This window comes from Natator depressus, chromosome 2, assembly GCF_965152275.1.
Source record: "Natator depressus isolate rNatDep1 chromosome 2, rNatDep2.hap1, whole genome shotgun sequence".
Classification (NCBI taxonomy): domain Eukaryota; kingdom Metazoa; phylum Chordata; order Testudines; family Cheloniidae; genus Natator; species Natator depressus.
This window is the reverse complement of record NC_134235.1, coordinates 113846863-113868164: the sequence shown is the minus strand read 5'-3', so window position 1 is coordinate 113868164 and position 21302 is coordinate 113846863. Positions and strand designations below refer to the sequence as shown.

The following is a 21302-nucleotide window of genomic DNA, read 5'->3' as shown; positions in this document are numbered from 1 at the left end:
GTTTATTTATTGCAGTTTGAATGCACTGAGATCACTGCTCCAGGTTCTTCTACAAGCAGAAGATGTGATCAAAGTTTTTGAAGTCAGACTTACTGAGGAGGAAACGGTTTCTTTGGACCTTGACAAAGTGGAGGCTTACCGAGCCTGTCTGAAGGTGAGAGGTTAAATGCCTGCTGAAGTGCTGTATTTCCTGAAATTCCAAAGACGCTGGAGAGGAGAGATCCTCAGCTGGTGTAAATCGGCATAGCTCTGTTGACTTTCAGTGGAACTATGCTGATTTACGCCAGCTGAGGTTCTGGTCCTGTGGTGTTTAGAAAGCTTCACAGGGTGATATTTTAGCTTTCCTGATATCTCAGGTGTGACCAGTTAAATCATAGTGTTGTGTTAGCCTGTGACCTGGTCCTGCGACGGCGCTTACCTCAGTTCTTCCACTGAGAGTTAGGCACATGCAACCCCTCAGCTGCAGGGTTGGATCCTAAATGAATAGGTATCATTGGCTTTGACAGAAAATAGTTTGATTAAATGCTTTTACAGCTAGAGATTATGAATATTTATGGATCCTGGTGTATCTGTGTTAGGGATGTTTTTCACACACTGAAATTCTAATTTAGATTCCTGGTGACTTTCAGGAATAAACCCTGTGGGGGCGGGGGGTGAGAGGGGACTCCTATGGTTCACTGAGTAACAGGGTTAGGGTCTCCTAGATTTATACTCCCCAAATACCTCTTCTTAATCAGTCTTCTAACTGAAGATGTCTGAAGAGTGCATGTTTGTCCATAGGGGATGAGCTACGCTTCTGAGACATGGTTGTGCAAACTAGGGATGGAGCGGCAGCCTTTATTATGAATTTATTTGGATTTGATATCTTTTGTAGGTTTAAGTTACTCGCAGTGGACCAGGTCCATAAGTGGAGCAACTGCTTTGCGCTTCACTGTGGGTAGAATCTGGCTATAGAGCCAATTTACCTGGCATTGGGATGATCACCCCACAGTAAGGTCATCTTCTAGTAGAGTATACATTCCTATGCTGCTCTTCCATCCCACTGCTGGTGTAGTGGGAAAAAGAGGCTGTGGTCAGAGCAAAGGGGGCATAGTTGGGGTACCCTTACACCACACCGATCCACAGCTGTAGTTTCAGCCATTTGCAGCCATTGTAATTTAGAGCAGCCCCAAGGCTACTTGCACTTTCACCCAGAGACCACCATTGAATAGAAACCCTAGGATTGGGGGAGTGCAACAATATGCAGTTTGGTGACACCCCAAATTTATTGTTATTAGATTATTATTTTTAATGCATGATCTTCTGTGGTGGTTTTTTAAAAGTCTACTATAAAACTAATTAAAGAAAAAAGTCTGGTCATTGTTTTAAAGATCCGCAAAGAGGTTGTTACTTTTTATCTAACTGTATTTTAAAAAAAAAGAAAAAATTTGACAGTATTGTGACCTGATCCTGCAGAGGTTCCATGTACAGATAAGTCCTCTGAAATTAAATGAGACTTTCAGATGTAGAACAATTGGAAGAGCAGGCCAGACTCTTCACATTTAAAATCCATCCTTTACCATTTAAAGGAGCCGAGATGGTAGTCACAGACAATGAGAGCTCAATTCAAGAAAGCACTTGTGTACATGCTTATTTTTAAGCACATTCTGAAGTCCTGTTGACATCCATATGGTTCAGTGCTTTGCTGAATCAGGGCCGAAATGCCAAAACCAACCCTTATAACGCAGTATACATACTATAGAAGGTCAAGACCTGGTGGGGAACTAAATGTTACATTGTTTTCTCTCACATCCAGAAAATGAAAATAGACCTAAACCAGAAAAAGTCATTGCTGAACGCCCTGGAATCTGAGCTGCAGAAAACAATGCAAATCCACTCGCAGTCTAGCCAGGCTTATGTCCTCTATGATTTGGACCTGACAAAGTACACTGACAAAGTCAACCAGCTAACAGACCGTTGGCACAGGGTGGAGAAACAGATAGACCACAGGTTTGTCTATATTTCCTAATGGTTCTCTTTCCTTCCCCCCCCCGCCCCCCTTGATACTGTGATAATCATCATGTTGTAGTTAGAAGGAAAACATTGAGCTGATGTAACCAGCATTCTGGGAATTTTGGTGGTCTCTGCGTAGAGCTTGGTTTTTTGGCAATGGGAGAATTGTCAAAATAATAGGCTAAGCACACTTTAAAGGACACCGCTGGGTAGGACAGGCCCAAAATGTCGAGTTTCGTTGCAGGAAGGGAAAGACTTTATATAACCTAATATGGAAATAAATGTTTTTAGAATTTTTTTTTTTTTAATGTCGCTGAAAATAGTTGACTGTTTGGATTTAAAACATTCCCATATAGTGTTTTGCCACTTGAACACTGCAACACTGTGCTAGTGTGTGAGAGCCAGAAAATGACACTGACTAGAAAAAATGAAACTGATTAATCTGTATTCATTGTTTAGGTTGAATAAATTGGAAAAAAAAATTGAACAGCGTAAGGAGTAAAAAGGAAATTACATTTTTTAAAATAATATTTCACTTTTAATATATTAGAGTCAAATCCTGAAGTTGTTACTTCAGGCAGAGGTGCTGGAACAATTTTTATAGTGGGGGTACTGAAGGTGGAAACCGTGTATTTGGGTGGTGGTTGTTACTACTTCAAGCCAGGGGGTATGGTAGTACTTCCAGCACTCCTAGTTCCAGCACCGATGACTTCAGGCCAAATTCTGCTCTCAATTACAGTAAACAAGCTTATGCTGATGTAAATCTAGGTAACTGCATCAGTGGTCCTGATTCTTGTCATACTTAAGGTCTGATCAAACCCTTGCTTCCTCCCCCTGCCGCCCTGTGGCCCCCCCCCCCCCCCCAAAAAAAAAAAAAAAATCAATAGGAGTCTCTCCAGTGACTTTAGTGGGAATTAGATCAGGCACTTATATGGTATCATCACACAACAGTTAGGCAGCAAAATCCATATGGAGCAACTAAATAAGTGGTCTGATTTTTAGAGGTGCTGAGAACTCACAATTTGCAGTGACATCTGAAAATAAGAGCAGTTATTTAGGTACCTAAATATGGGTTTAGATGTAAATTTCAGCATACAAATTTGAATATTTTGACCTTAAATCTTCTTTCTGCAGCTGCTGTTGTTTTACCTCTTGTAATAATGAGCACACAGAGGATTGTTTTAAGCATTTGAAAATTTGCGAAAAATGAGACTGTACTTTTCACATTGATGGTTTTTCTTTGTTTTTTCTAGATCATGGGATCTAGAAAGACAGGTTAAACAGCTGAAAACTTACCGTGATTTATACCAGGCTCTGAACAAATGGATCTGTGATGCGAAGCGCAGGCAAGATGCTATTGAATCTGTGAAATTAGGAGATTGCAATGCCATCATGAGATATTCACATGAGCAGAAGGTACGTGGCACCTTACTGCAATGGTTTCAGTGAACCAGATTTTTAAAATGTATAATCGTGCAGCAGTGTTGTCTTCATAGTAATGGCCTGTTTTGAGTTAGAAAATATTTGCACCAGCAAAAAACCAAAAACAAGCCGCAGGCAAAAGGCTGCCTCAAGGTATGTATGGCGTTAGTTGAAAAGTTGATTAAACTTAGCCACTTGAGAAATGCAGCAGCCATCCTGAAATGCTCCCCATAAGTGACTTATTACTATTCTGAAATGGTGTTATACCTAAATATGGAAAACAAACTCTTGCCACTTCCCTCTTTGGGACGGTGACTTCAAAAGCTTTCTTTCAAAACTCGTGATTGTACACATGGCTGTCATGCAAGTTGGTCTCTCTATGGTCTACTGATATCCAGTCTATGTACCGAGTCTTTGGCCTCCCACTCTGTTGTCTTCCATGTGCGATTATTGCAAGGGCCATCCTACCACTATAACTCTTAAGTCCTAACATGGGAATCAGACTGACCTGTGTATTTTCTTGGCATTATTCATAAGTATGACATTGTTAGGGTTGTTACTTCTATGGTAACTGTCATCCTATAAATAAGGTAGATAACTGACCATCAGAAAGGACATTAGAACATATAGATTGGTCATGAAATCCATTCTGGAAGTACTGTCCTCCAGCTCTTAAAATACAGTGATTGCCACAACCTGAGTCCTCGCTGGTGAGTTGAGTATTTAGAAATACCAGGTATTTCTGTGCCAACTCATCTCTGCTCAAGTAGAGTCTAATTTTGCTCTCTCAAAATTTCCAGCCTATTTTCGGGGGTGAGGGGAAGCCTGGAGCCCAGTGTGCCTCATAGAATTCAGGGCCAGGAATGGTTTTGTCCTTAAAGCATTCAACTGGGACTCAGAAAGGCTAGGTTCAATTCCTGTCTCTGCCACTGATTTTCTATGTGACTTTGATCAAGTCACCTACAGCCAGACTGTGAAGCTCTTCCTCATACTGGTGAGCACTTACTGTCACAAGTAGTCCCCTTGAAATCCAGAGTACTACTCGTGAGTAGCTGCTCACCATTGTGGGTAGGGTTTCACAGTTTGACCGCCAATCTATCCGTGCCTCAGGGCAAGTCTATACTACAGCCTAAGTTGATCTAATGTACGTCGCTTAGGGGTGTGAAAAAGCCCCTCCCCCTAAGTGACACAAGTTTTGCGCTGTCCACACTGGCGCTATGTTGGTGGGAGACGCTCTCCTGCTGACATAGCTTCCACTTCCCACTGAAGTGGAGTACAGATGCTCCCCGACTTACGCAATCATTCTGTTTCGGAACACCTTGCATAACTCGAATTTTGCGGAAACGTATACACGACCCTTATGCAAAAAAACAAAACAAAACAAAAAAACCCAACCACACAGAAAATATCCCCCTATTTCTAGTTTACGGAACTTTTTCTGTGAGTGCGGATTTGCATAAGTTGGGTCTTGCGTAGCCTGGGGAGTGTCTGTAATTATTCTGACGGGAGAGTACTCTCCCGTCAGCATAGTGTGTCTTCACCAGATGCTTTATAGCAGTGCAGCTGCGCTGACGTAGCGCTGTAGTGTTGACTTGCCCTCAGTTCTGTATAAATGGAGGGCGCAAGGCAGTACTGCCATCCCTACGATTGTGCAGCACACAGCCAAGGATTGAGCACAGACCCTCTTAGACTCCCACCCACCTACTGACACTTCCTTACACATCACCTTTGAATGTAGTCCAAGGGAGTCGAATTGATGGAAGTTATGTGATAAGTACAGCCGGAAAATCAAGTAAAAAGAGGGTTTTTAATGGGTGTAAACTAAAGTCAGGCACTTCCCAAATCCTGAGGTCCTTATTCAGTTGTTACTAAGTCCTTAGGCAATGGGAGTTAGTCCGTGGAAGGCCTGAGCATCAGAGTGAAGATTTTAGGCTTAAGCCGTTTATGATTCCAACATATTATATTGCAGTCACCCTTTCAAGAAAGTGACAGGCACCTGCTGCTCTCTTCAACAAGGGAGACTCTTGGCAAGTGGAAATGCAGTAAGTTTTTTTTTTTAAATCAATTTTATTGTTTCCTGGACAGAACTTGCATAGTGAAATAACAGGAAAACGAGACAAAGTGGAGGAGGTTCTCAAGCAAGCGGATCTGTGTGCAGCTGCAATTAAGGTACACTTACTCCAGCACTTCAACAAGGAATGGCTTTTCACTATGTGGACCCCCTCCTGCAGTTTTCACTTAGCTCTTACTCAGGCAAAACTCCCACACTCGCTCCTTTCATACTGGACTGTATGTGAAGAAATTGCTCGTGTAAAGCACTTGGGGGAAGCAGAGCTTCCTGAAAGCAATTTGTACCCTCTGGTACTTGCATATTTAGGGCCATCCCTTCCTTTCATCCCAGCATGCAGCTCCCACTGATGTCTGCTGGATTTCTGAAGGAGGATCAAAGGCACTATATATACAGACCCTCCACGTCACACATTAAAAGGGTGGGAGTGGATGAGAAATCTGGGGCTCCTGGGTTGCTTTGGGAGGCAGGGCCAATGGCAGTGCAGATCAGGGAGGAGGAGGAGTATAGAATAGCCACAGAGGTCAAGAAAGGTCCACAGGGGACAATTTTGGTGATCTTTGGTGATCTTTCTATGTGGCTTGCCGTTGTCTCCATGTTTCTCCCAGCCCCATCTCTTGCTGTGCAGTAGTAGCTCTGTTGCGTCTGGCAAGTGTTCACATCCCTTCTGTGCTGTAAGAAAGACACAGAGGAGGTTGTTCTGTTAATGTTCTACGGCAGTGTTCTAATGTTCTCAACCTTTCTCTTTCTGAGGTCCCCCCACCAGGCTATGCAAACTCCACAGCCCAGCTGTGCCACAACTGTTTTTCTGCATGCGAAAGCCAGGGCCAGCATTAGGGGGTAGCAAGCAGGGCAGACGCCTGTGGCCCAACGCCACACAGGGCCCAGTGAAGCTAAGTTGCTCGGGCTTCAGCTTCAGCCCCAGGTGGTGGAGCTTGGAGCGGCGGGGCTTCAGCTTTCTGCCCTGGACCACAGTGAGTCTAATGCTGGCCCTGCTTCGAGGACCCCCTGAAATCTGCTCACGGCCCCGCTGGGGGCCTTGGACTCCTGGTTGAGAACTGCTGTTCTAGGGGACAAGGTGACAGAACAATTACACCCAGGAGTCCTTCCACCTCACCTAACTAACCATGCCACCTCAGTCACAGAGCGACAAACACCTTTCCCCTCTGTGCAGTACGCGCACACGCTCATCTGAGTCTCCTCTGCAGTATTCAGGCTGATCAGATTCCCCCATACTCCTTAAACAGAGGAGAGCATGTGGCCTTTTACAGCAGTAAATACTTTGTGTACAGTTCTAAAAATCTGGACCAGGAGAGGTTTCTCAGCATTCATTAAAAATGCATTGTATTCTGTTCCCATCCTTACAGGATTATGAATTACTGGCTGCTTCCTACAGTTCAGGACTGGAAACGTTGCTCAACATACCTATCAAGAAGACTATAGTTCAGTCACCTGCAGGGTTGATTCTTCAAGAGGTACATTGCCTTTTCCCCCAAGATCCTTGTAAACTCTGTTTATTCACGTGAGCTGTTTCGGCTGAAACTATCCTGTTAGATACGCTGCTGGATCCTAATCACTAGCACTACTGTTGTTTAGGGTCTATAAACATTTCTGTTAAGCCAGTCTAGACTCTGAAGGGAAAATCCTTTCCATCATGCCATGCCTGACTTGCCAAACTTTGTGCCGGAGCGTTCCAGGTGGTTGAGTGGATGAATCCCCCTGTGGAGCAGCAACAGAGCTGCTCACACACGTCTGTGTAGCTGATGGATCCACATTGTCATGGAGCCAACATCCCAATTCTTCCTTCTGGAATCCCCAAATCTCCTTTCACATCCTTATGTAGAGAACCCCCTGTGCCGTGGAACCGCACCGGTTTCACTGTGTCCAAATCCCTCTTTTGGATGCAGAAAATGAGAGAGACAAGTTCTTTGACATCATTACTGCTTCACTGTAAGAAATGTTACATTCCATTATACATCAAAAAAAGTTAGAAGCCGCCAAGATGTTCTATTTGTAATGTTTAACTTCAGCACGTCACCACTGAATAGATAATGTGGTCACAAAGCATTTTTGAATCCGTGCTTTTTAAAATAAAATTAGAAGTGTGAAACCTTCCTCTCTTATCCTAGGAGCAGAGCTGAGATCAGTGGCTGAAATATAGAAGTATTGTTTCATTAAATCTCCCTAATCAGGTCTTAGGGCAGGATAGGGACATCATCTCCATTTTACAGTTGGGGCACAGAGAGGTTAAGGGTAAAATTTTCAAAAGTGCCTAAGTCACTTTTCAAAATGGAACTTAGGTTCATTAGTCACTTAGGTGCTTTTGACACTTTTTTACCTGAAGTGACTTGCTGCAGTTACACAGGAAATAAATGGTGATGTGGGGAACTGAACCCAGGATATCACACCACATCTGCAGTGGGGCAAATGGATCTTGGAAAAAAGAGGCATAGCCTTCTCAGAAAGGGGCATTTTCACTTCCCAAAGTCTCCTAGGGTTATTGGGAGGAGTTTGAAGGCAGAGAATTATCTCCACACTCTCTAAATCGATGTTTCTTTTAATATATTCAAACCATTTAAAAAAAATCACGAGCTTCTCTCTGGTCTCATACAGCTTTCTAATATAGACTGACCATAGTTTTATTTTTATTTCCAGGCTTCAGAAATTCAGTCACGGTACATAGAGCTTCTTACGAGATCAGGGGATTATTACAAATTCTTAAGTGAAATATTAAAGAGCATGGAGGATTTGAAGGTAACCTGTTTGTTGTATTTCTGGTACTTTTACATTGTCATCACAGTATCCGACAGCAAGGTATCACTGGTCAAAAGCTTTTTCCCTTAGTGAAATGCAAAACAAAGTATTGAAAAGGAAAAAGCACCTTGGATTATATCAACAGCAAGCTAATTAATCCTCACAACACACTTCTGAAGTAGGCAAATAAATTCCATTCTCCCCGTTTTCAAGTTGGGATAGTGACTTGCAGGGCCAATTTTGAGGTGATGTAGAAACTGGCGTATATTAGACTTACACGTGAGGTGGTAATATCAAAAGTACCCAGCATTGGCCTATTAGGTCAACCCTGACTACTTCTGCACACCTCACACCCATTCTGTGGGCCTGAGTCTGATTTTATGTCCTTTTCGCAGTGTTGTGATTCCACTGATTTTTAGTGGCGTTACTGCTGATGTGATGCATCATGGTGAGACCAGAATCAGGCCCAATTCAGAGGTCACGTGTGAGGAATGTAAGATATGTGTAGGAAAATGATTGGTTGCAAATATAGTGAGCCCATTAAAGTGAGCTTATTTAAGGGCACGTGTGCTTTTTGGGTACACCATCTCTGAAGGAGCTCCCTGGAGCAGGGGGAATGTGCCCATTTCTACGCTTCTTTAACAGCATATAATCCACTCACTCTGCTATACTAATCCTGTTCTACAGGCCGTGCAGACAGCTGGGATCCTACTTCCACCCTACCTCTTTAGGGGCACTGTGCACCTACAGGAGAGGGGAGGTATGAATCAGGCTAAGATTTTGTCATGGATATTTTTAGTAAAAGTCAGACGGGTTATGGGCAATAAAGAAAAATTCATGGAAGCCTGTGATCTGTTAGTGACTTTTTTTTTTTTTTTTTTTTACTGAAAATATCCGTGGCAAAATCAGTTGTGGGGTTCCCACACCACCCCCAGTGGCTAGACAGCTGTAGGGGCTCCCATTCCCTGTGTGGGCTTGGAGCTCCAGGGTCCCCCCGCTGACGCCTGCAGCAGGAAGCTCTGGGGTACCCCCACTGCCCCTGGCAGCTCTGGGGTATCTATGCCAGGTGGCAGAGGGGACCCTGCAGCTCCTGGTCGCCGTGGGCTGAATTCATGGAGGTCGCTGGAAGTGACGGATTCCGTGATCTCCATGAAAGAATTGTAGCCTTAGGTATGAACAATATCAATAGCTAGTAAATTCCGGGTAGAGGGGAATTTAAATGTGTTTGAAGCTAAGATAGTTCATTCATTCCCAACAGCATGTAGCATTGGGAGCTTTGATGTTGCCAAAGCAAAAAGCCAAATTTTGCCACCCATACTCACATCAGGTAGAATCTTATTCTGGAAATCATCCTATTGATTTTACAGAGTAAGGTACTACTCGGTGTGAAGATGGGTATCTGAATCTGTCCTGATGTGATTAAATAAGTCTTGTGAATTGTTGGGCATGTCCCTTACAGTTGTTGGTTTTTTAAGATGTAATTCATGGGATGGGTTCAAACTAGTTATCACAGCCTATTTTTTCAATTTTGATCCCACAGATGAAAACCACTAAAATTGAAATGTTAGAAGAAGAGCTCAGGCTTGCCAGAGATGCAAATTCCGATAATAGCAACAAGTATAAATTTCTGGAACAGAATCTGCAGAAGTTCCAGGTGGACTGTTCCCAGCTCAAAGCAAAGCTCATGAGTCTGGAGGAGTTGAAGAGACAAGCTGAGATGGATGGCAGTTCTGCTAAGCAAAATCTGGACAAATGCTATGGTCAGATAAAGGATCTCAATGACAGGATAACAAGACTGACTTATGAGATTGAAGATGAGAAAAGGAAAAGGAAGCAGATGGAGGATAGATATGAGCAGCAGAAAAATGACTATGACCAACTGCAGAAAACAAGACAAAATGAGAAAGATAGCCTGAGCTGGCAAAAGTTAGAGTCTGAGAAGTTCATCAAGGAGAAGGAGTACGAGATAGAAAAGTTAAGGGTTCTTCTCCAGGATGAAGGCGTACGGAAGAGGGAATATGAAAATGAGCTGGCTAAGGTAAGGAACCAGTTTAACGAGGAGATGAGTAATTTAAAGAACAAGTATGAGACTGAAATTAATATTAAGACAACCACAATCCATCAGCTAGCTTCCCAAAAAGAAGATGATACAAAAAGTCTCAGAAACCAGTTGGATAGACTGGCAAGGGAGAACAGAGACCTTAAAGATGAGATTGTGAGACTCAATGATACCATTTTGCAAACAACAGAGCAACGAAGGAGGGCAGAAGAAAACGCTCTTCAGCAGAAGGCCTGTGGTTCTGAAGTGTCACAGCAGAAGCAACAGCTGGAGCTGGAGTTGAAGCAGATAATTCAGCTGCGTAATGAAGACAACTCAAGGTACAAGCAGGCTCTTGAGGAGGCTGCATTAACCATTCAGGAAAAAACTAAGGAGCTAGAAAGATTAAAGATTCAGCTTCAGGAAGAGGCTAAAAGCCAATGGCAACTTGAAAATGAACTGGCTAAGGTAAGGAACAATTTTGATGAGGAAATTATTAGTTTAAAAAACAAGTACGAGTCCGAAATTAATATCACCAAGACTACAATTCACCAGATTACTATGCAAAAAGAGGAGGACACAAATAGTTACCGAACACAGCTTGACAATGCCATGCGAGAAAATAGGAATTTGTGTGAGGAAATTAGGAGACTGAAGAACACAATAAGTCAGACAACAGAGAACCTTAGAAAAATAGAGGAGAATGCTCAACAGCAGAAAGCAACTAGCTCAGAGATCTCCCAGAAGAAACATCAAGTGGAGGTTGAGCTAAAACAGGTCATTCAGATGCACTCTGAAGAAAGCATACGATACAAGCAGTCACTTGATGATGCTGCAAAGACCATTCAGGAGAGAAACAAAGAGATTGAAAGACTGAGAAAGTCGTTTGAAGTGGAAACAAGTAAAAGGAAAGACTTAGAGGAGGAAAATAAACAATTACAAAGAGTTCAGTTTGATCTGCAGAAAACTAACATCAGTGCGACAGAGACGATCAACAAACTGAGGATCCAGGAACAGGAACTGACACGACTGAAAATTGAATATGAAAGAATTTCACATGAGAAAAAAGGGAAGGATCAGGAAAGTGCAAAGTTCCAAAGCACTGTAAAAGACTTGCAGCTCCAGAAACATAAACTGGAAGAGGAACTTTGTAGGCTGAATAAAAATGCAATGGAGGAGTCTTCCAAGAGGAAGAACGTAGAAGAGGAATTAGAAAGTATGAGGAGATCTTTCAGAGAGCAGTCAGTTAAAATCACCAATCTCACTCAGCAGATAGAGGAAGTGTCCATTGTAAAGAAAAGGAGTGAGGATGACCTTAAGCACCAGAGAGAGTTACTAGATGGTCAAGTAAGAGAAAAGCAGAGATTCATGGAGGAGATAAGAAAATACACATCTGAGCTTGAAACTTTAAGCCACCAGTTGGTTCAAGAGCAGGAACACTTAAAACAGGCTCACCTCCGAAACGAGCACTTGCAGAAAGCTACTGAGGACAAAAGCAGGAGCCTGAATGAGTGCAAAATAGAAATTGAAAGACTTCAGTCTCTTACTGAGAATCTTACCAAGGAGCACTTGATGTTAGAGGAAGAGTTGCGCAATTTAAGATTGGAATATGACGATGTAAGAAGGGACAAAAGTGAAGCTGATGGTGAAAAAAACGCTACTATTGCTGAACTAAAGAATCAGCTCCAGACAAGCAGCAAGCAAACCCTGGAACTTCAGGGGCTGATTACTGATTTACACAGAGAAAGGGAAAATTTGAGACAGGAAATTGAAAAATTCCAAAAGCAGGCTCTAGAGGTATTCACAAATATTTGATCACGACTTTACTGTTTCTCCAATGTTCTAATTGACTCCAGTGGCTTTTTGATTTAATTTACTCTTTGCTGTTTAATTATAATGGAGATTAATTTCCCTTTTACATTTGATTTTTAAAATGGTCAGATCCTGGCCCCTTTTCTAGCTCCTATGCACCCCTGAAGCAGTGTCAATGGGCTATAAAGCAGTCTTACCCGTCCAGCTGAGGATTTCCCCCAGGGTGAGGGAAACTCTAGCTCCGTACTAATCCCCCCATTTTACAGCCACAGGGGAAGAGGGAGTACCTGGATTGCCACTGTGTTTCAACTCTGCCCTGTAGGCTGTATACTCCTTGGGGACTGTTTCATCCAGCACAAGTGAAAGCAGTCCGGAGACTGTTGTAAATTGCAGCAGGTGCTGAACCAGCTGCTAGCCCCAGAATTGAGGAGCTGCAAAAGTGGCTTAAGAGACTTTCCCCCTCTTCTCAAGTGGGTTGAGTATATCTTTGGCTGCAGCTAAGGATTAAGGGTAAAATCTTCAAAAGTGCTTATGTGACTTAGAAGCTTAAGTGTCATTGCCTTTCAATGGGACTTGGTAATAAGCCACTTAGGCTCTTCTGAAAATTTTACTCTGAGCCCATATTCCCCAAAATATCAATGATATTTGATTACAGAGAAAATTTTAAAAGATCTGATTTTATCCTTCATTCGTTTGCTTTGTCACTTGCCAAAGAGCAGTTTATATTTATTACATGTACAAGTGAGCATTTATGAAACCCTATCTACTGAGCAGGTTTGAATCTACATATGTTACATTATATATATATATATATATATATATATATATATATATATATATAAACAGAACAAATCCACATCTGTTTTGCTTTGTTTTCCAGAAAGTAATTCTTCCTTACAATCTGTGTGTTTTTATGTATATGGTTGAATATATGTGTAAATAAATATATTATGTATACACCACTATATTACATGATATATTTATGCATGCATATGTAACTATGAAATACATAGTTATGATATGCTATCTGTCAAAATAAAAACATCCTTCATAACTCTGCCACTTTGCAGTTTTATTTCCGTGCTTACTTCAAAATATTTTTCTATTACTTCCATGATTTTTCCCCATGCCATGATTTTCCCTGTGCTTACCTTCTGTAATCTTTTACTATTACCATCCTCGGTATTTGTCTTTTGATTCTGTTCTCAGCATCGTTCTTTCCCTTTGTTTTTCTCTTTTTAAACTCATAATATTGTTCCTCTCTTTTTTTGATAGAGTCTCTGTATCTATCGATCTGTCTGTATATGTCTCTCTCTAGACAGAAACACACACACACGTATATATTTATCACATACATAGTTTAATTTAATACAGTTGATGCATATAGGGTATGCATTCTATGTATCTGTGCATGTGTGTACGCATATGTTAAGTGGCATTAAATGCATTAAAATTTAAAGAAATTCAAGTAAAAATATTTGGAACTGAAAATAAAAAATATGGACAAGAAGAGGAGGCATAAGTAAATGGAGCTATGCCCATTTTCACCAGCTGAGGATCAGGCCCTTGATGTGTCTGTGTACACTGTACATATATAGTATGAGTAGTCGTAAAAATGTAGTCAAAAGGTAACTGATCACCATAAAACCAAGGCTTCCCTAACCCACAGACAGAATTAAAAACAAGACAGTTAAGAGGGGATGCAGTACAGTCTAGAAGCGAAAAGTGGGTATGAGGCACTATGTGCTAGGTGGTAACAGGAATGTTTTCAGAGAAGGTATCCGTGTATATTAAAACATATTCATAATCTTGGATACAGCATAGGGATATTCCGAAGGTTTTCCAGTGCCAATACGTGATAGGTTAAATTATGGAACAGGATAAAGAACACCGTAAGTGGGAATTATAACATTTTTCTCTCTCAATTTTTTGCTTCTTAAATTTTAGGCATCCAACAGGATTCAAGAATCCCAAAGTCAGTATACTCACATTATGCAAGAAAGGGAGACCCTGCTGATAAAAATAAGTACCTTGGAACAAGACAGGGCAAGACTGCAGAGATTAGAAGAAGAGCTGAACCGTGCAAAGGTTACACTGGAATCAGAGTCTCGTTTGAAACAACGGCTGGAAAGTGAGAAACAACAAATCCTGAATGACTTAAATCAGTGGAAGAGCCAGTATTCCCGAAATGAAGAGACCATTAGAAAGTTTGAATCTGAGAGGGAAAAGAGCGAGAGGGAGAAGAATGCCCTGAGGATTGAGATTGAAAGGTTACAAATGGAGATCAAGAGGATTGAAGACCGATACAAGTGCAGATTGGAAGAGATCAGCTGCAAAAGCCAATCGGAGGTGGATGCCGAGCGCCTCAGAATGCAAAGGGAGATTGAGAAATTTAAGTATCGCCCATGTGGATCCCACAGATGTACTCAGACGGAAGAGGACTTTGCCATTGATCCTTCCAAATTGCTGTTTAATGGGCTGCGTAAGAAAATTACAGCAATTCAGCTCTATGAATGTCAGTTGATAGACAAAAGCACCCTAGATAAGCTCCTGAAGGGGCAAAGGTCAGTGGAAGAAGTTGCTGCTGACATTGAACCTTATCTTAGAGGGGCAGGGGCTATTGCTGGAGCATCTCTTACTCCAAAGGAGAAGTACACTTTGTTGGAGGCCAAACGGAAGCAGCTTCTTACCCCAGAAAACACAGTCCTGCTTTTAGAAGCCCAGGCAGCTACAGGAGGCGTGATTGACCCGCACAGAAACGAGTTGTTGACTGTGGACAGTGCGATTGCGAGAGACCTGGTTGATTTTGATGACCGAGAACAAATCTATACAGCAGAGAAGGCTGTTATGGGATTTAAAGATCCATTCTCAGGAAAAACAGTGCCAGTGTCTGATGCCATCAAGAAAAATCTGATTGACAGGGAAACTGGTATTCGCCTGCTCGAAGCCCAGATGTCTGCAGGAGGCATTGTTGACCCTGTCAACAGTGTTTTCTTGCCAAAAGATGTTGCTTTGTCTCGTGGGTTGATTGACAAAGACCTGTACAGAGTCCTGAATAACCCTCAAGGTGCTTCAAAGAATTTTATTGACCCTGCAACCAAGAAGGCGGTCAGTTACATCCAGCTGAGGGAAAAATGCAGGATTGAACCTCACACTGGTTTACTTCTCCTTCCCGTGCATAAGAGAAGCATGTCATTTCAAGGGATTAGGCAGCCCGTCCCCATAAGTGAACTGGTCAGCTCTGGAATTATTCAGGAATCAACAGCCTGTGAGCTCGAAGCAGGCACAATTAGTGTGGAAGAAGTCAGTGACAGAATTAAGGATTTCCTCCAGGGCTCTAGTTGCATAGCAGGGATCTACAATGAGGCCACTAAAGAGAAGCTTGGCATTTACCAGGCCATGAAAATAGGCCTGGTTAGACCGGGTACAGCCCTTGAACTTCTAGAAGCCCAAGCAGCCACTGGTTTCATAGTGGATCCTGTCAGCAATGCAAGGCTACCAGTTGAGGAAGCTTACAAAAGAGGCCTTGTTGGAATTGAATTTAAAGACAAACTTCTCTCCGCTGAAAGAGCGGTCACAGGGTACAAAGACCCCGAAACAGGAAATATCATCTCCTTGTTCCAGGCAATGAATAAGGAGCTCATTGAGAGAGGCCATGGCATTCGTTTGCTAGAGGCTCAGATTGCCACTGGGGGAATCATTGACCCCCAAAAAAGCCACCGTTTGCCGGTTGACGTGGCATATACACGTGGTTACTTCAATGAAGAGCTCAGCTTAATTCTCTCAGACCCGAGTGATGATACGAAGGGTTTTTTCGATCCTAACACCGAAGAAAATCTGACCTACCTGCAGCTGAAAGAAAGGTGCATAAAGGATGACGCAACAGGGCTCTGTCTTCTCCCCCTGAGAGACAAGAAAAAAGTGGTGCAAACTTCACAGAAGAACACACTTAGGAAACGCAGGGTTGTCATCGTAGATCCAGAAACAGACCGGGAAATGTCCGTGCAGGAGGCATACAATAAAGGCCTCATAGATTATGACACCTACCTGGAACTTTCTGAACAGGAGTGTGAGTGGGAAGAAATAACTATTACAGGGTCAGATGGAAGCACAAGAGTGGTCCTTGTGGACAGGAAAACAGGCAATCAGTATGACATTCAGGAGGCTATTGATACGGGTCTTGTTGAAAGGAAATTTTTTGACCAGTACCGTTCTGGAAGCTTGAGCCTTACACAGTTTGCAGACATGATTTCCTACAAGAATGGTGGCGATGAAGTATTTAAGCATGAGTCAGTAACTAAATCTCCCACAGTGCTGAGTGTCAGGAGTTCTTCAGTGAGAAAGAGTGGTTCTTTTTCAGCACCCCTTGAGGAATGCAGCCCCATTGCAGCCATATTTGATACTGAAAACTTAGAAAGAATCTCCATTTCAGAAGCTATACAACGGGGCATTGTCGACAGCATTACAGGACAGCGGTTGCTCGAAGCTCAGGCTTGCACAGGAGGCATAATGTGCCCTACCACAGGCCAAAGGCTTTCACTTCAGGATGCAGTTGCTCAAGGCATCATTGATCACGATATGGCCACACGGCTCAAGCCAGCTCAGAAGGCCTTCTTAGGGTTTGAAGGCCTAAAGGGTGGCAGTAGAATGTCAGCAGCAGAGGCCGTGAAGGAAAAGTGGCTGCCTTATGAGGCTGGTCAGCGCTTTCTTGAATTCCAGTACCTCACTGGAGGCCTCGTCGATCCAGAAGTGCGTGGAAGAATAAGTACGGAGGAAGCCATTAGGAAAGGATTGATTGATGGGCGGAATGCTCAGAGATTGCAAGACACTAACAGCTATACCAAAATTCTGACCTGCCCCAAGACCAAGCTGAAAATATCCTACAAAGATGCAATGAGTCGATCAATGGTGGAGGACGTCACTGGGCTGAGACTGTTGGAAGCTGCTTCTGTTTCGTCCAAAGGCATCTCTAGTCCCTATAATGTCTCCTCTGCCCCTGGCTCCCGCTCAGGCTCCCGCTCAGGCTCCCGCTCAGGCTCACAAAGTGGATCCAGGAGAGGAAGTTTAGATGCATCAGCAAATGCTTCATATTCTTATTCCTATTCAACCTTCAGCAGCAGCTCTATTGGGCGTTAGTAGTCAGTTAACAAGTGTATCTGAATTTTAATTTCATTTAGATGAATCTGTATTACTTTCACTTAAAAACAAAACAAACTGGTGGTCATATTATTATTTGCTTGGGTGCAGTGACCTTGCTGGAAAATAAAGTCATGCCCAAAATAAATCATAAAGTCTTTTCTGGGTGTGATTAACTTCTCTACTCTTCTTAAAAAATCTGTAAAATGTTTTGGGTGTAGACTTTTGAAGAGAAGATTGCAGGACAGCAAAATGCAACAGTTATGAGTTTCCTATTTTTTTTAATGTTTGGATTTTTGATTAATCTCTTCCTGTATATTTTGCATGGGCTATTGTTTGCTTCTCCCATTTCCATACCCTCAAAATTGTAAGCTGATAACCAAGATCTGCAAATATTGTAATAGTTTCCTTTTTTCCCCAGCCTAGCCACTTTTATTTTATTTTATTTTTTATTTTATTTTAAGAAAAGTAGTTATTTGTGGATGGAAAACGCATTTCCTTATCAATCTGGATACTGTACTGTAACATGAGAAGCTGTATCCTCTTCCACAGATAATGTACTTGGTTGACTGTTCAATTATAACTTCATTATTGGGGGATATTATTAGCATGTACTTTTCTTTCACCATCCTCTATATTTTTTACTCATTTTGCTTGTTCATTTTCCATGTAACATCAAAAAAGGCTGACTGCTGCATTCTGGCAATAAACTTTTAAACTTTTAAAGTATTTGTGGTTTATTTTAAAATTTAGACATGAACACAGCCTTGGAAGGAAGGGAAATAGAAAGAGCCTTTCTTTGCCAAAAATGAACAAATGTTTGCAGTGCCACAATTACTGTACAAACTCATGACGTTAACTCTGAGTCTCAGGAACTTGTTTATGTCAGTCCTGTTATCTTCATGAGCATAGAAAACTAAGCCTGCATTTTCCAAAAGAAAATAGAGACAACGTGAACTATGGCCCCATAAGCAGAAGGCCGCTTTTCACATCTGATTGCAGTTAAGGACAGAAGAATTTTTTTTCTCCCACTAGTGATCCAACACATGTTTGCAACTACAAGCAGAACGCTCTGGATCAGATTCTCCCCTGCGTGAGGGTAGCCTTCAGCCAGCACACCGAAGACCAGTTTAGCCAAACATGGGATGCTGACCCAGCACAAGGGGATCTTTTGATAAAAGTGATTATCATGATTTTGAAGGAGATCCATCAGGGTACTTAGCCTTATGTTAATTCATGTAGCTATTTGCTTTTTCCTCCACCATTCACAGTACATTTCAAAGAGAGATGTAAACACAGGATATCTCGGTATTTAATTCATTTAAATGATAGGATGTCTCTTTGACCTCTGAACTATCAGAATACAGCATAGACAGGGACTGTTGATTACATTGTTGACCCTACTCATACATATGTAAATACACAAAAACACAAACATTATCTCCCCACATGTCTTTTGAGAGTTATTTATTTTGCAGGATGTTTAACCCTTTCTAGCCATGCATCACAAATGGACTTTCGTATCTTTGGCCCCAGTTGGAGTTTAGCCTGTAACCTTTTCAAGAGTTCATATGTTATCGGGAGATAAAAATCCACATATAAAATCACCAGGCGCGCACAATCCAAATTATCATGCTCTGTACAACTCGAGACCTAGGAAGATAAATTGAATGGTTCCATCCTGACCCCAGGCATCAGTGGTGAAAGGTTCAAGTAGCTGAGAAGGTGAACCCTGCACAGAAGGATCCCCTGGGAGAGACTAGAGTTTTGTAACTTGGACTCTATAAATGAAACTCATCAGCTGTGCCCTAGGCTGAAGGGATGATCCAATGTCAAAATAGCTTCTACTGACATTTGCCATCCACTAGAGAGATGCAGCTTTGTAACATTTACTGAGACATGAGAAATGGTTCAGAATCCCCCGTTTTAAGTGGATTTCAATCTTTTTGGCTACAGGAGAGGGGTTCCTGAATTCAGTAAACACAGTGAAATTTTGCCATGGGGGGGGTGTGGGCAATGCCTATTGGAATCAAGGGGAGCTGTGTGTGCACTTGCTGAGGCAGAATAGCCCCTGTACTGTAAGTACACTTTTGCAAGAGCAGTTCTAGGCATTGTGGGTTCTCTTTGTCAGGCAAGCGTCTGTGGGGCTGCTTAAAGCTCCTTTTCCCCTGCAGCTGGTTAGATCCCCTCTTATACTCCCTGCAGATCAGTAGAGTTTTATAATAATTCTGTCAAATGGAGCCTGGCTTTGATGGGCAATCCTGCACACCAGGCACTAGACTGGCATTCTGCACATTTTACCTGGATAGCTAAAGACTCTAGCCAAGCTGTGAATATTCCTTTGATATTGCCTGGCAGCTAAAGTTGTACTGAGCTGTGCCATGTGAGACATGGCTCTGGTTTTGAAGCGTTGGAGGAGTATATAGAGGCGGAGATTTTGTTTTGCTTTTGTCAAAACAATTCTGCTCTGTGGAGGCTGTTGGGTATTAAAATCCAGCGCTCAGGTGGAGCATAGGTAGGACAACTGAGAGAATGAACGGACTAACACATCTCGCTGGTGGGAGTGCTCTTCAGGAGCTCCCTTGCTGAACTCAAAATGGGCATGACTCTCAAAATCAGGGGCGAGAGATGGATCCCTCTGTCATGCTTAGTGTCATGGGCATGGAGAGGAGGGGAACAGACTAGAGTGGAAAGACAGAGAAGGGAGGGGGAGAGCTCAGGCCCAGGGCACATTGGGTGCAATTAAGAAACTTCTGAAAATCTCTTGAGCACACAAACATGCTCTAAGTTGCAGCTGGAGCATGCAACAGACTATTTGCATCAGCTACCATGGTAGTGGGAAGCCTTCTCGCTACCTAGAGAGAGGCCACCTTTTGAAAATTTCTGCAATAATCTCTTCTCACAGTTGCCTGGGATCACAACAGCCTTGCACCCCTTTCTACAGTCTCAAGGACTGGCGGAATCAAGGCACAACTGCAGATTTGGCCTGGTTCTGTATATACACACTCTCTATACCCCGTACCTCAGTGCAGCCACACCCCCAACTAGAACTTTGAGTATTTAAAAACACTTTAACTATGAAGCAACATTTTAGTGTGGATGCATAGGCTAAGCCCTCAATGCATTAATTTTTGTGTGCTTTTATTTTAATCACCACTTATTCACCACCACCCCCCGCGCGAGAGAGAACCAGGAAAAAGTGGTCTTGGTCGGATTTAGTGGAGGGAGAGGTGAGAGATAAATCCATTATTTTTTTAAGCAAGAAAAGATTTGTAATTTGAAAAACAAATCTGCATATGTATTATTTGATTCCCTTCTGGAAAGAAGAATGTGAAGGGAAATTTATAGAAAGGAACCCATCAAACTGATTCTTGGTCCACAGACACTGTTACCATTAGGAATCCAGAGTAAACCTTCAGAGCTAGATTGAGACTTTAGGCACATCCCTGACAAGGTCTGCACCAACCCAGGAGTATCTCTAGGAGACACTGTGGTACCTGTCAGTTATAACTCCTCCCCTGCTTGCTTCTTAGGGTGGGCAGGAAATGGGGGTGGCCTACACCAGCAGGAGGTTACTACCTCCCACACTGGCTCAGTTACTTTGGCCAGTGAGTAAGGCAGGATGGGGCCAGTCTCTGCTCCTTCCCACCCCGTGCTCTGGGGAGGGAGTAAATAAGAAATAGTCCCACTCACTCCTGCACATCCAAACCCAGTATCCAGGTTGCACAAGTCTAGGTATATGGTGGGGTTATTAGTCCCCTCTGCTGTCTTGTAGCCTTGGTCACATTTTAGCCCTTAATTTTTTTTGTCAGACAAAGATTTGCTGGTGGCAGCAGCAAAACATGCAGAAACCAAAATGCTCAAAGCAGTAGCTCACCATGACAGAGTCCAAATGTAGCATTTCAGCCTGTCATTTTAGTCGAGCTGACAGGAGGCTACAAGATCCAGGGAAGTACGAGTGAATTGCAAATAACCGACAGTTGTGCAGAAAATGTAAAACTTCAAACATGAAACCCTGCCCCACTGTTAACACCCTCCTCTCTCCCTCAGTCCTGACAAGTATCGCTATCGATGTGAGTT

At 42.6% G+C, this 21302-nt stretch overlaps 1 protein-coding gene across 3 annotated transcripts in view; it reads left to right on the top strand.

Moving 5' to 3' along the window:
- Positions 1 to 17923, top strand: part of DSP (desmoplakin) — a 49997-nt gene extending 32074 nt beyond the window's left edge. The window contains exons 17-24 of one of the 3 annotated variants that reach the window (XM_074944907.1): positions 16 to 154; positions 1796 to 1989; positions 3246 to 3408; positions 5500 to 5583; positions 6850 to 6957; positions 8138 to 8236; positions 9777 to 10742; positions 14034 to 17923. In XM_074944907.1, coding sequence (XP_074801008.1) covers positions 16 to 154; positions 1796 to 1989; positions 3246 to 3408; positions 5500 to 5583; positions 6850 to 6957; positions 8138 to 8236; positions 9777 to 10742; positions 14034 to 17222 — 4942 coding nt within the window. In that variant the 3' untranslated portion in view covers positions 17223 to 17923. Of the gene's footprint in view, positions 1 to 15; positions 155 to 1795; positions 1990 to 3245; positions 3409 to 5499; positions 5584 to 6849; positions 6958 to 8137; positions 8237 to 9776; positions 12072 to 14033 lie in introns of all 3 variants that reach the window. The other 2 variants (XM_074944908.1, XM_074944906.1) reach the window with 2 other exon arrangements.
- The last annotated feature ends 3379 nt before the right edge of the window (positions 17924 to 21302 follow it).